This window comes from Elgaria multicarinata, chromosome 11 (genome assembly GCF_023053635.1).
Source record: "Elgaria multicarinata webbii isolate HBS135686 ecotype San Diego chromosome 11, rElgMul1.1.pri, whole genome shotgun sequence".
In the NCBI taxonomy this organism is placed as follows: Eukaryota; Metazoa; Chordata; class Lepidosauria; order Squamata; family Anguidae; genus Elgaria; species Elgaria multicarinata.
The window spans coordinates 931,667-946,749 of NC_086181.1; the positions used below are offsets into that span (position 1 = coordinate 931,667).

The window sequence follows — 15,083 nt, forward strand, 5'->3', positions numbered from 1 at the left end:
TACTGGTTTAGCCCAAGGCACCCTGAGGCTGAAGCAGATTGGTACCAAAGCCTTGGGGTACCTTGGGCCAATTCGGAGGAGCACTGGGCCACTCCCCCCACCTGCCTGGAAAAGCTGGCACAAGGCCAGTCACGAGTCCATTGGACTCACCTCCCTCTCCTTCCTCAACCTCCCCACCCCCACCATTGCCACCTGCTGCCAAGACTCACCTATAAATCACGTCCTCCTTTCAGAGAGCCAAGCTGCAATTTACGGTTGAGGTCACAGCGGCTCTCTGTTTATGGCCACAAACTATGGTGGCCATAAAGAGACATGGGCTTTTACAGCCACCATAGTTTGTGTCCATAGATATAGTAAAGATAGAGAGCCACTGTGATCTCACCTGTAAAATGCAGCTCGGCTCTCTGGGAAGAAGATGCAATTTACATGTGTTTTGTTTTGTTTTTAACTGAGAGACTAAAAAGCCTGGTCTTCACCATATGAAATTTCTGGATCATTTTTGAAAGTAGCCCCACATATAATGCATTGTAGCAATCAAAACAAGTGGCTTCCAGAGTGTGGATAATTGTAGTTAGGCTATCTCTGTCCAGATAGAGTCGTAGGCAGGATCTACACTTCTGCTTTAAAGTGGTTTATAACAGTAGTGACAACTGGTGGGGCGTAGGACACACTCTCTATAGTTATTGAACCATTTTCAAAGTGTCATATCCTGCTTGGTGTAGATCTGGTGTAGATATATAGTTAGTGTATCAGCCTAAGCTCAAAAAGGTGCTCCGTGCCACCAAAGTCACCTGGGCCTCTAGTGACAGTCTTGGATCCAAGAATACTCCCAAACTATCAGTATGATCCTTTAGGGATATGGCAAACCCCTCCAGAACAGGCTGAATATCAGTCAACCAGGCAGAGGAACCACCTCTTAACAGTATCTTTGTCTTAGCTGGATTGAGTCTTACTTTATTGCCCCTCAACCAGTCCATTACCCAATGATTCTGGACCTCCACTGGCTCACCTGGGGTTAACAAAAAAGAGAATTTAAGCTGCATGTCATCTGCATATAGGTGATACCTCAGTCCACATTGCTCAGTAACCTCCCCCAGCGGTTTCATGTTGATATTGAACACCAAAGGGGATAAAACAGAGCCATGTGGCACCCCATGGCATCACCGCCAAGGGACAGGACAATAATCCCCCAGCACCACCTTTTGCAATTGGCCATCAAGTAGGAGCAGGACTCCTGCAATGCAGGATCTCCAACACTCAGCCCAGATAGCCTATCCAGAAGGACACCATGGTCAATGGTATTGAAAGCTGCTGAGAGGTCCAAGAGAGTCAACAAGGTTGCATTGGTTCTGTTTCTCTTGGCAACGGTCATCCCACAGAGTGACCAAGACAGTTTCCATTCCAAATCCAGATCTGTGGCCTGATTGAAATGGATGTAGGTAATCAATTTCATTCAAGAGTGCCTGGAGTTGGCTGGCAACCTCTGGTCTAGTTTTTTTGATATATTGGATTTACCTTTCTTACAGCATTTCTACATGAATGATTTATTGCACACTGAAGATTGGTCACTTGTGCAAGCTTTACACAGCAGTGTCAGCTTCCAGGACATCTCCTGAGATTTCCTCCCTTTATCCTGCTTTTAAAAAAATCGGAGATAAACATGGTTAATCCGATATATTACTACCGCCATCTAGTGGCTGTGTAATGAACCCTAACAGAATTTAGGGTCCTCAGGGGCTTCCACACACAGTCTTCGGGGCGCCCCGAAAGCGCTTCAGGGTGCCCCGAAAGTCCTAGTGTAGCTACCTGGTCAGAAGAGATGGAGGAAGAGGCAGCGGCGGCGAAAAGTTCCCAGGGCTCAGCGGCTTCCTTGCCGCCGAGCCCAACTCCCCGCCGGCCTCCTGCTGCCGGCAAAAGAGCCACCCAGGTTGGAGAGCTCGGCGGAAGCAGAAGCCCCAGTAAGGATGCAGGATTTTAGCCTGGTGTGGTGAAGCCCCTTTGGGTTATTTTTGATCTTTCTGAAAGTGGGAGTGGCGGGGGGGGGGGTTGATGACATCGTGTAAAGGACCTGAAAATGTCTGTGAGTGACCAATCACAAGCGTGCAATACATCACTCATATAGAAATGTTTCCGATGTGGTTCAGTGGATCTGGCTGTCAGACTGTTTAAGCTCCAACATACAACCTTCAGCTCTCTCCACTTGTAGATTTGTAAGTAATCCCAACTACAAGCCTCCAGTGATTTCCCTCCAAAGGGAAAACCAAAGTATGCACTGTGCCCCTGGGACATCTCTCTCTTTGGAGGAGTAGGGAGAACATAACAATATCTAGCCACAGGCAACTAAGACAATTGCCAAGGGAGGCAACTGCAACAATGCTACTTCCTTCTGCAACCCAGGGCAATGGAGCTAAGCACCACTGCCACCTTTGCTTGTCAGCTACCTCAATGTCTTTGCAGTGAGTGCCTTAGAGGGAAAAGCAACTTTATTTATTCATTTATTAGATTTATATACCGACCCAAGCCAAAGCTCTCTGGGCAGTTTACTTTACTTCTTAGTAAGAAATTAGGTGGACACCTGCAGGCTTTTCCTTGCTTTTCTGTATGTCAAAGGGATCGTGTCTAACTTTATTTTAAAATAATGAAAACTAAGAAATGAGAGACAAGCTGGCATACTGCCAAGGAGGTAAGAGTCCAGCCCTTGCGCACACTATTGTGGCCAGGCAGCTGGGTCTGAACAAGCACAAGTGTCAAAGACCATCCATCTTGGCTCTCTTCACTCTGCTTTCATTGTTGGTCAAGAAGTAGGGCAGTGTGGCCCCCAGATGTTACTGGACTACAATTCCCATTACTCCTGACCATTGGCCACTCTGCTTGGAGCTGATTTGAATGGATACAGATTATCCAGGCCTGGAGCAGGGAGATAGAAGTCACAGCTCCTCAGCTGGATCTTGGGTGGTCATCATTGTCCACTGCTTTGCGTGCATAAACAAAACAGAGAACGCAAACAAGCAGGGCGCATGCAGATCTTTGGAATGTCTCCACGCTCTTTATTGACTGTTCTTAGACAGCAGACCCATTATCAATTTCTAGCGGCAACAGAAGTCAAGCATTCCAAATCTAATCTTATGCATAACTCTGCCTTAATTTCTGTATTTTAATCATTCATACTTCATAGTCACAGTAATACATCAATGCAAACGGTCATGTTCCAAAAAAGAAAGAAAGAAAGAAAAGAAAAGAAAAGAAAGGGGACAATAGAGACCAACAGCTTTAGAGCCGCCTCTCACTCTGCAAGCCCGCTCTCCACCATACCTCTCCCTACAGCCATACAATTCTGACAGGTCGGACTGCTACATTCCTTGGATTTGAACCCACTGCAGAAATGGTGCATGCACCCAGTTACCCTATATAAATCTGCTTCCCTGCCAAAGGACACAAAGCTTAGTGCCGCAGGACAAATTTCCCCCTTCCAATGGTATTGTAGAAGCCTCTGGTGCCATCTGGCCCCTGAGGAAGGCGGATCACCTCTGGCTGGACACCAAATGATTCAGACATCCGTTTGGAAATGGCCACTGAGCTCAAGGGATCTGGTTTCAGTGGGAGGACTTGACTGCAGGCTGGTCCACACTGCTTTGGCATCCACAAGTTCCCAGTACCTACCCTACTGTCCCAGCAGGAGTCAGATGACTTCGGTAATTCAGAAGTGCCTTTGCCAAGCTTGGGTGCAGAGAGAGGTGAGGGGCAAAATGGCCAAGCCAAAGACTTGTGCAGTGGGAGGGGCCCTGCATATGGGATGCTGAAGAAATTGGGTTTGAATGCCTGGCCAGCAGAGTTGCAGAAGCTGGTGGTTGGCCAGACTGGAGCAGAGAGGAAATTCCGTGGCAGGATGGGAGTGGAAACTGGAGTACTGTCTGACTCAGTGGATGAACTGTAGAAGAAGGAGTCTTCAAGAGCATGTTGGAGGCCTTCGGGCAACATGCTGGTCCACTTTCTAGATGTCTTCTCCATCTCCTCACCATCTTCATGACTGGGCACACTCTTCTTTTTGGAACCCCTTCCAGAGAGGCTGACCACTTTGATGGCTTCCCCAGGGGATGAGACCTGGTTGTGGCTGAGCTCCTCAAAGGCCTTCCGGGCACTCTCCAAACTCTCATACTCTACCAAGGCACAACACTTAGTCAAGAGTTCAGGGTACCGTGATGAATATTTCTTCACATCTGAAGGGAGCTTCTTGCCAGGCCGGAGGATGCGTATGGAGGTGATGTCACCAAATGGCCCGAACAGCTTGGTGATCTTGTCAAGAAAGGTAGTCTGGAACAGAAGTGAGGCAGGAATGGTTTGCTCATATGGAAGAACATTCCAGGCCAGCAGCATCTTACTTGGAGGGATGTTCACCAGATACCCTGGAATGGGGTTCCTCCTCCTCACCTTTGTTCCTTCCTCATTTACTTCCAGCATCTCGGAGAACTGCAGAGCATAGAGCGTCACCCGCCAATCTCGGGTTAAATACTTCACCTTGTGGTTTAAAAAAGAAAAGAAAAAGGGGGGAGAAAGTTTTACTTGCTTATGTTTTAAAGAGAGGATTTCTTACAGTTCTTTCATGGTTACTTGTTTTTCTAAGAGATGAAAGAACAGATACATGAGACAATTTCTTCTGCTGATAGGGTCGACACCAGACATGTTGTGCCTCCTGGCAACCTGCATCGCACAGTCCAAGAGCTGCCATCCCAGCACACTCTACAATATTTCTGAGATAGTTGAACCATTTAGTGTTCATATTTGATTTTTCAATTGATTGAGCTGACAAGTGTGCAATTAGCATGACATGCAGCATGGTGATGTCTCTAGTTATGAGTAGGGGTGTGCACGGACCCCCCGCTCCGCTTCACTTGCAGATCCGCGATTTTCGGAGCGGGCCGCTTCGCCCCACCCCCGCTCCGCCCACTTCCGCTCCGCTCCGCTCGGAGCTCCGGATCCAGATCGGAGCTCCGTTTTTTCCCCCCATAGGGTTGCATTGAAAGCTAAAAAATTATACAACTTTTTTTCTGTTCAAGTTAGAAACCTCACGTTTGGCACTATGACACCCCAAATTGTCCCATTCTACAACCACGTCAATTTGCACATTAGAAACCACAAACTCAGCACCATGATAGCTTATCCATGTGTCTACACGCACACCAAGTTTCAAGGCAATCCCATCATCCCCTGATTTTTGGGGAATTTTTGAAAATTGGGCACCCCATTCAGACCCCTTGGGATAGCTCCGTCAATTTGCAACTTAGAAACCTCAAACTCGGCACCATGAAAGCTTATCCACGTGTCCACACACACGCCAAGTTTCAAGGCAATCCCGTCATCCCCTCATTTTTGGGGAATTTTTGAAAAACGGGCACCCCATTCACACCCCTGGGATAGCTCCGTCAATTTGCATGTTAGAAACCTCAAATTCAGCACCATGATAGCTTATCCATGTGTCTACACACACGCCAAGTTTCAAGGCAATCCCATCATCCCCTGATTTTTGGGGAATTTTTGAAAATTGGGCACCCCATTCAGACCCCTTGGGATAGCTCCGTCAATTTGCAACTTAGAAACCTCAAACTCGGCACCATGAAAGCTTATCCACGTGTCCACACACACGCCAAGTTTCAAGGCAATCCCGTCATCCCCTCATTTTTGGGGAATTTTTGAAAAACGGGCACCCCATTCACACCCCTGGGATAGCTCCGTCAATTTGCATGTTAGAAACCTCAAATTCAGCACCATGACAGCTTATCCATGTGTCCACATGGACGCCCACACTCAAAGCAGTCCCATCATCCCCTGATTTTTGGGGAATTTTAGAAAATCCAACACCCCTTTCCATAGCTCTGTCAATTTTGCACGTTAAAAAAACCCCTCAAACTCACCACCATGAAAGCTTATCCAGGGATACATACGCATGTCGAGACTCAAGGCAGTCCCATCATCCCCTGTTTTTTGGCGGGGCTTAAACCTGCAAAATTTGGAACTTCCAAAACTCCAAGTGAGCGCAGGAAGGACTTCTCCCCTGAGTCAAAGCCACACACACACAACATCCCTGCGAGGTGGGCAGGGGAGGAGGGAGGGAAGGCAGGCAGGCATGCAGCTGGCATTTCTGGGGGCATAAGGAAGTGAGCCAAGGATAAGCCAGTAATGCATATAAAATGGAATAAATCAATAAATAAACAAAGGAGGGGTGGAATTAAAAGCAGCAGTGTTGCTGAATAAACAACAAGAAGAACTTTTAAAAAAAGGCTATATCTGTCTTTTACCAGCAATAGGGGGACGTGCCCAGGGGAGGGGGAAGCAGCTGCCAATTTGACTGGTCCTAGTAGTGACCAGTCTTTTAAGAAGCAACGCTGTCAGTTCAACTCATGAAAGACATTGCTCCACCACTAAGAAGTAAACGCTCACTTCAACTCATGATAGGCATTGCTCCACCGGGTTACTCTCTTTGGAAGGCTCTGATGGCCTTCCAAGTACAGGAGAGAGTGGGGGCACGTCCATGATGAGATGCCCTAGGGGAGCTCATCCCCTTGCACCACATCTTTTCAGTTGTTCCCCAAAGTTAGGGTGGGGAGCAGTGCTGTGTTTCTATCTCTTATTCTTGGCTTAGTATATGATTTCAGGTTGTGTTTGTGCATTTGGTGGGGCTACTGTGTTAAAAAACACTGGGAAAAGTCCGTTCAGATGAAGAAAGAGAAGTTTCCCAGAATCCCAAGTTACCCGTTTTGCCTATCCCCTCCTCCAACTTTGGGATCATCATGACCGGGAGCTGACTCTGCCCCTCAGCCCTTTGAAAAAGGTATTTTTCCCGCCGATTTTAAAAAAAATTCTAGCGCGCGACCCGCACCACGCAGAGAGTAAGAGTAGTCTCAAAATGACCCCCATCCACGACTCTCTGTGCACAAGAATTTTCAGAACGATAGCTTCAAAAACAACACAGTTATCCCCGATTCTTTTCCTCAATGCAATCCTATGGGCGAAAACCGCTGTTTGACCCGCGCTGTCCGTTTGTTTACCCGATTTTTTAAAAATTCTAGCACGCGACCCGCACGATGCAGAGAGCTGAGAGTAGTCTCAAAATGACCCCCATCCACGACTCTCTGAGCACAAGAATTTTCAGAACGATAGCTTCAAAAACAACCCAGTTATCCGCGATTATTTCCCACAATGCAATCCTATGGGTGAAATGTTTTCAAGATGGCGATCGGAGCGCTCTGCCTGAAATAGGAGCTCCGAAAAATGGTCGCTTCTCTTCGCCTTGCTTCTAGGGGTCCGTGGTCCGCTTCTACTCCGCCTCTGGGTAAGGCGGAGCAGGCCAATTCGCTACTGCTTCTCCGCTCCTAATCGGAGCGGAGCACATGCCTACTTATGAGACCTGCAAAATTTCAGAAGGAATGCAATGTCCAAATTGGGGTAGGAAAGTGACATTTTTCGGCAATTTGTATGAAAATATCATCTGTCATAGAAGTGTCCCTATGCAAGAAACCTGCAAAATCTCAAAAGGATCGCTGCAGGTGCTATGGAGTTACGATGACTGAAAAGCAGCATACGACTTTTTGGAGTTCTGCTCAATTGGCACCAAAGTAACATGTACATTGATGGTGCTATATAAATAATAATAATAATAATAATAATAATAATAATAATAATAATAATGAAGTGCAATAGGATAGGGGTGAATGATGGATGTGGAGCATATAGTGGCAGGGTAGAAGAACTTTTATATCGTGCTTTTTATATTAGGGTTTGTTTTATACTATGAATTGTATTTGATGGTTTTCATTTTTGTGAACTGCCCAGAGAGCTTCGGCTATTGGGTTGTATAGAAATGCAATAAACAAACTTGAACATCCAGCATTTTCCAAGGAAGCATTCAATGTTAATTCCTCCCGGGTCACACTGACTGGGGTCACGCAACGTGCTAACCCACACTCAGTGGTTGAGTGTGAGTTGTTGTTGAACTGTGGGTAGCTGTGCTGTCTGAGCACTGGGCGTTTTCCACAGGGTGGCTTGTTAATCATGCAGTGTTGCTTATTTCTTCTCAAACAAGCCACCTTGGGAACCCATGGGAGTTTGAGGGGTTTTCAGGGTAGTTAACAAGCCACAATGCATGGTTAACATGCCATCCTGTGGAAAATATGCTGCATTCAGACAGCATGGTAACCCACAGTCCTGCAACAACCCAGGGTTAGTGTGTTGTATGAAGCCAGCCACCAACCCTGTTTTAACATTCCTGCTTCTGAGGGAGAAACAGAAAAGAGCACTGAACACTGGGTCAGTCTTGGAATTACTTCAACCACCTTCCCCAAAATAACTGGGATTGGAGAGCCCTGGTAAAACCATTCACTGTGATTAGAAGCTACAGCTGCCAGTAACAAAATTATACCCCCTTCTCTCTCTCCACGCCTCCCTCATAGTGTTTTCCTTATATGGAGAACTGGGGAGTAACGTATCAGGTTTTGAAAGCACACTGTCTGTGTCCCTCTGAATCTTCAGACGCGTTCAGAATCAGATTTAATCTGCTTTGTTGGACCCCCGCTTCAATTTGAACATCTCCCAAATCAGTCTGAATCAGTCTGTTTCAGTTCTGCATTTGGGAGAATCCAAAGCACCCTGTACTGTAAACTAGTTACCTTTGACAGGTTGGTATACGCACGCCATCCCAGACTATGGCTCATGAATTGCAGTAGATCAGTGCTCCTGCATGGCACAACTCCCACCATCCCCAACATACATAGTGACTGCAGTTTAACACATTTGGAGTGCACCAGGTCGGAGAATGCTGCCATAGATAATTAGCTCAACTCCGCTTAACCAACATGTTTCAACTAGCGCCACCTCACCAGCCCAGCCACTGTTTTGCACCTGGCTCTGAAAAAGAAGTCGACTGAAGTCTGCCCATCTCTGTCTAAAGGCAAGTTCTGAGTTAACTGTGAAACTTTGTTATCCTGCATTTTACAATGCTAATTATTCCAAGTAAGCATGTCTGTCTGGTTCCAAATTTCTTCAACCTTATTGAAGCTATTAAGACCACAGTTGTAACTATTGCACCACCAAGAATCACTTTATAACAACTACAGTAGGAAGTGCTCACCTTGCAGCAAAAATAAGGGAATGGTTTAACTCCACCCTTATTCTCTCAGTCATGAATGCAAGTTTAACCCTCCTGATCTCCAATATGTTTCTGTGTGGGATAACAAAGCCTCTGTACCATCAGTCCTCTAACAAACTGAGACTAGTGTATCTGACTAGTAGCCACCTTCCTCCCCCCACTCCAACTGGAGCTCCTGAGCAGGTGAGATTTATGTGGAAATTTTGAGGGAGATGAAATAGGGTCAACCACAAAGGAAACAAATGTTCAATGAGAAAAGAAAGACAGGAGATAGCTGGGACAAAAACTGGAGTATTGAAAGATGAGGACTAGGAACTTGAAAGTGGTGCAGCAGGAAACCTGAGACTCAGTACAATCTGGAAAGCAATTCTTGCACTGGTATTGTTTGCTTAAAGCAGTGGTTGGGAATGCGTGGCCCTCCAGATGTTGTTGGACTGCAACTCCCATCAGCCCTAGCCAGCATAGCGAATGGTGAGGTATGCAGGGAGTTTCAGTCCAACAACATGTGGCGGGCCACATGCTCTCCATCCTTGGCTTAGATGAAACATGGACAGGATCTGTTTAGTTTCTGAGAGTGAATCCAATACTCAGTTCTGCCCCAGAGTCAAACTCTCTGACCCAGGGCCACTTCAAACAACTTAGATATAGACGGTGCACTTATAGGCTACATCTAGGCTGAATCTACACTCAGCCTGTACTGCAGGTTCAGTGTGCCTTGGTGACTCCTGGTTCACATGACACTTCCTGAAATCCACCCCCGTAATGCTGCAGCTGTTTTATATAATGTGCAATTATATAAAAATGATGTAATCAGCTGCAAGTCTCTTTTGTATACATGCTGGAGGACAAGCCTTGGTTAGCCTTAGGCTAGGGATGAAGACACGTTGTACATACCTGGTGGTAAGGAAAGGGCATTCTGCAGACCCTCAAGGAAACTATCAGTTTGTTACACATGACTGAGCCCTGATTCAGATTAAGCACTGCGAAAGCAGGCAGGAAGACCACCATGATGGCTGGGTGTGGCCTCTAAAGGCTATGAGAACACCATATCAGGAATTCCTCACAACACTGGAAATCTAATAGTAGATGTCAGAAACTGGTGTTATAAGGGTATGGAATACAGCAGAAACGGAAAAGCTTAACTGGTACTCATATTTCAAAATGACAGCTCTGCATTCCTGGTACAGCATATAATTATATATGTCCCAGAGAATGGTCTGAAGGCAGAAGTGGCAGTTCAGATCCTGGAATCCATACATAACATAGGCACCTCAGCTTTCTTCAAAGGAAGAGTAGGGTACCACCACCACCTCCAATAATAATAATAATAATAATAATAATAATAATAATAATAATAATAATGTATTTGACCACCTTTTTGAAAGATGTCAGGAGTTTAATGCTGACAAAACCCATCTTGTTCTTCTGGACATGCTTCAAGAGGAAGGCATCCTTGGACAAGTTCTCATCAGAGAGGTAGAATTCTACCTGCGATATGATCCTTCTGGCCAGCTGGAAATCAGGCATGGAGCAGTCACTACCCTCAAACAGCCTTGGGCTGAGGTCATTCAAGTCACAGGGGCTCCTATCAAAAGACAATTCACAAACACTATTACAGCCAGCAGTCAAAAGCATGAGCAGTTCACCTGCTGGAATTGCACATCCTATAGTTCCGTGTTGGCACAAGCCCTCAGCTTGTGGGGCAAAGAGTTTTGTGGCCTGCTGCTTGCTTCCCATTGACACTGCAAGATCCCTCCTGTGACCAGTTCAAGGACACAGGTTTACTGAGCAGGCACAAACAACTGCAGCCTCCAAACTGATAGTCAGGGATTCAGGCTGAGTTTTGACTCCCATCCCCCATAATGATTATTTTCATAGAATCATAGAATAGCAGAGTTGGAAGGGGCCTACAAGGCCATCGAGTCCAACCCCCTGCTCAATGCAGGAATACCCTAAAGCACACTTGACAGATGGTTGTCCAGCTGCCTCTTGAAGGCCTCTAGTGTGGGAGAGCCCACAACCTCCCTAGGTAACTGGTTCCTTTGTCGTACTGCTCTAACAGTCAGGAAGTTTTTCCTGATGTACAGCTGGAATTTGGCTTCCTTTAACTTGAGCCCGTTATTCCGTGTCCTGCACTCTGGGAGGATCGAGAAGAGATCCTGGCCCTCCTCTGTGTGACAACCTTTTAAGTATTTGAAGAGTGCTATCATGACTCCCCTCAATCTTCTGTTCTCCAGGCTAAACAGGCCCAGTTCTTTCAGTCTCTCTTCATAGGGCTTTGTTTCCAGACCCCTGATCATCCTGATTAACCTCCTCTGAACACGCTCCAGGATAATTTTGATGCAAAGGATGGCTGAACAGGCTCAGGCTTCTTCCATGGCTGAAGAGTGTGTGTATGGCGGGGCATGGGGGACACACACAGAAAGCCTGGGTTCAAGGGAAGTTTTCTGAGAGGCCACCACTATGAGCAATTAGTTTATAAGAATCAGTTATCCTACTTCCTTGCAAGTTCCTACAAATCCATATTCAGGCATGTGCTACTGAGCTGATGGAAGCAGACTTCTGTACCCCTCCTCCTGTGGCAGCTCCTTCAGCACCGCCACCAAATGTTACAAAGAGGGCCCCTGCTGAATAGTATAGGCAGTGGTGCATGGGAAAAGCCCCCCCCCCCAAATGGGGATTTCCCCAGATGTACCTTCCATTTTGCAGGACCTTCCTCTTCCCCTCAGTATGCCACACTCCACAGTGCTCCCAACATTGGGAGAAGGGGCTGAGGAAGTTTGCTTCCACTAGTGCCTAAATCTGGATTCAGCTCACTTTATGTACTCAGTTGTAGTGAGAGAATGAGAGCAACTCAGCCCTAGTCTTCCCCATATACACTGGATGCAATACAAGTGACCATACACAGTATTGTGAATAGTTTTTGTTTTGTTTTGTTGCAATGGGAGAACAGAATATGCTCACCTTCCCCTCCCCCATAATTCTTTTACAAAATAATTTAAGTATGCAATACTCACCAACTGTCCCAATGCCTTTGCATGTATTGCCAAAAAAATGGAAGGGAGGAGCAGGTTTACTTTTTGGGTAAAACAAGTGGGAACTGCAACAGAATGTTGCAGTATGGAGTGCTCCCACTTAGGGTTCTAGCTCTCTTTCAGGGTAATCCATTCTGTTCTTCTCTGTCTCTCCCCCTTCCCTACATCCCTGGCCTATTGTCCTTCTCCAGTTGGGTGCTTCCAGATGAAGGCTCTTAGCACTAACACTCAAAAGGCATTGTGCAGGTATTGCATAAATTATGCCAAATCCAAGTGTGCCAAAGTCCAATATTGAGACCCTCGCGAAAGATCACAGATGAGGTGTTGGGCTCCAAATGTTTATTCTTGAGAATAAAGGTGACCCTTGCACTCACGCTGCTAATTCAGGGTCACACCGGGCTGAGGCTGGACAGTAGCTTATATACTTCCAAGCAGTGGTCAGAAAGGGGGATTGCAGCTGAAATTACTCGGCTGCCATCTCCATGTGCTTTCTCAGGTGTGCTTTGTGCCTGTAGCCCTTCTCCTATTGGTGATGTGGCTAGGGGGCAGTCCTCAGGACTTGGCTGGGTTTGGTTGGTCAGTTACATTTGAAACTGACCTATGGTGTCCTGGCAGTTAAGCAACGTTTGCCTGAAGTTAGGTGGCGCTGGAACGGGGGGGGGGGGGGCGACATCTGGCTGCCGCCATCAGTGTGAAATACCTGCTCTCTGATGTCCTTTGTCTTGCATACCTGCACGTAACCTTTCCCCTATATGTGAGGTCTAGATTTGATGGGATTAACTCAATCGGTGTTCTTTGGAGCTGACAAGGCTAGGGGGCTGGGAAAGTGTCTATGTGCTGCTTGCATGGGGATAAATGGAGTTCTTTACTGGGGGCATCTGGCCACTCCCCCCTTCCTGCCTCGTGTGCCCCTTTACTTTTTCTAGGTGTGTGCGTGTCAGGGGGAAATGGACACTCTAGTTTTTACATCACAGGTATTCCGTCCTTTCCCTTAATAGATTTTTTCTGGTAAGAAAAGATAGAAGCAGCAAAGGGAAAACATGGGGGGGGGGCTGCAAATGAAAGACATAATAATCTCAACCTCCTATAAAATTCCATGAATGAGGCAGTGAGATTGCATAGTAAAAACCTCAACTGAAAGCAACCACAGAAACTCAGCATTCCGTGGCCATTGAACTTGCTCAGCCCTGATTGGGTTGTTTCTGGGGTAGGTGGAGGAGTGCTGCTCCGGGTAAGTTGGATATTAGGCTCATGTAATGCTGCACTATGGTAGTGGGGAGGGCTCAGGTTCACACAAACACACACACACACACACTCATGATAAGCTTTTGCACTTCAAATTTAGTACTGCACCACCATCCATCTAGGCCCAAGAACCAACACGGATCTGTTCCTTGAGGAAATTATGCAGGCCCCATCTCTCATACAAGCTTCTGCTGCAAAAGTGAAATTGTTTCTTGTACTTCACTTCTGGGCTCTCCTCTTAAAAGAGGCAGTTCACGTTGATAAATGAACACTTTGATGACTCTAGCATCACATGATGAAAATAACCACTTTCAAGTGAGCCTACCTCTGCTATTAGAAATCTCAGAAGAGCAGATCTGGCAACTGTTCAAAACAAGACACTCAAATGATTTTGCCAATGGCCTGCCCCAACAGGAATTCAAGTCCTTTTAAACCAGAACAACTGTGATTTGGGGATCTATCAAACTTTTGAGCATTTGTAACAAAATGCCAGTCTGAACCACGGCTTGCCCTTGCCATCCCTGAAATAAGGCACCTGTTTTCCCAGCTTGATGTGCATGTCTGACAGGATGACAACTTTTACACATCACCAAAAAAGAGGAAATGTATCATCCAAAAAGGGAGACAGGTTTGCATTAATTCTTTTCACATCTGGGATAACCCCCGTAGCTCTCTTTTAAAGAAGAGGACCCCAGATGTGTGGCTTGCACCCCAGGTGAAGCTTATTACCCATCCAAGGACTCCACAAGCTCCTCTTGGCTCAGCAAAGGGGAAGACCTGCTTGGTCGAGGGAAGAAATGGAGAGCAGAGAACGTCCCCCCCTGGACTGGAACCGGAGTGCTGCATTTCATCTGGGAGTCAAACCGCAAGGCCATTGCAGGATTGCATAGGGACATGGTGCTTCATCTGTGGAGAAGGGCAAGAGACCAAAGTCTTAGTGACAGGAAACAAGAAGATGACTTCCCAAATCACAGGCCAAAAAAGTTGAGGCAGTTACTGGAGGAACAGCCTAAAGAGATCAAAGAGTTCCCATAAGGGCCAGGTGTAGACCAGGAATTAAACCAGTTCCAAGTCAATCCAGCTATCAAAGAACTGTTGTAGCAATACCATGCAGCTGTTCTCAGCATCTCCACAACACTACAATTATACTTGTTGGGGAGAGGAGGTATGAAATTTCTTCAGTTAATCCAATTCACTCTTGTAGTATAGACAAGCCTTAGAAGTCATCCATTAGTCTCTGTACTATCATGCTTTGTATCAGTTTCAGGTTCATACACAATAATCAAGGGTCATCTACTGTACCTCTTCAGCCCCCACCCCACCCCCGTCTTCTTTTTCCCAGTATTCACAAGCCCCCTTTGCATTTGTGCTTAGTTTCCAAAATTAAGGAGCAGAGGCCTGCCTGGAGCTCGTACCCCTGAGACACCAACACTTCTGTCTCTCACTCTCAAATACATGGGGACTGGTTGCTGGTTACTGGCAAAGGGAAGGTTCTAAAGTCTCCCATGTTACTACTTCACACCTCTGCTTGCCTCCCTGCCCCAACTAACCAAAGCAGCAACACAAGAACGAGCTTTTCTTGAAGTCTCTAGAAACATAGCAACACAGGAAGTGGCCTTATACTGAAACAGACACTGGGGCCACGGAGGCCAGAATGGTTGACA

General features: G+C 46.5%; 1 protein-coding gene across 1 annotated transcript; it reads right to left on the reverse strand.

Moving 5' to 3' along the window:
* Positions 1-3,441: 3,441 nt before the first annotated feature.
* On the reverse strand, positions 3,442-14,315 carry LOC134406591 (la-related protein 6-like). Its single transcript, XM_063138095.1, has 3 exons — positions 14,149-14,315; positions 10,514-10,724; positions 3,442-4,515 (listed from the first exon to the last, which is right to left on the reverse strand). Exons 1-3 carry the CDS (start codon positions 14,313-14,315, stop codon positions 3,442-3,444), a joined length of 1,452 nt encoding a protein of 483 aa, XP_062994165.1.
* Between the last annotated feature and the right edge of the window lie 768 nt (positions 14,316-15,083).

What these genes read in the sequence shown, in the direction of transcription:
- LOC134406591 (XM_063138095.1), bottom strand. Translation starts at nt 14,315, where the DNA reads ATGTCCCTATGCAATCCTGCAATGGCCTTGCGGTTTGACTCCCAGATG. An exon ending in CTTGTGGAGTCCTTGGATGG is followed by an intron (nt 10,725 to 14,148) that starts GTAATAAGCTTC and finishes GTCTTTTGATAG; the next exon opens with GAGCCCCTGTGACTTGAATG. An exon ending in TCCTGACATCTTTCAAAAAG is followed by an intron (nt 4,516 to 10,513) that starts GTGGTCAAATAC and finishes TTAAACCACAAG; the next exon opens with GTGAAGTATTTAACCCGAGA.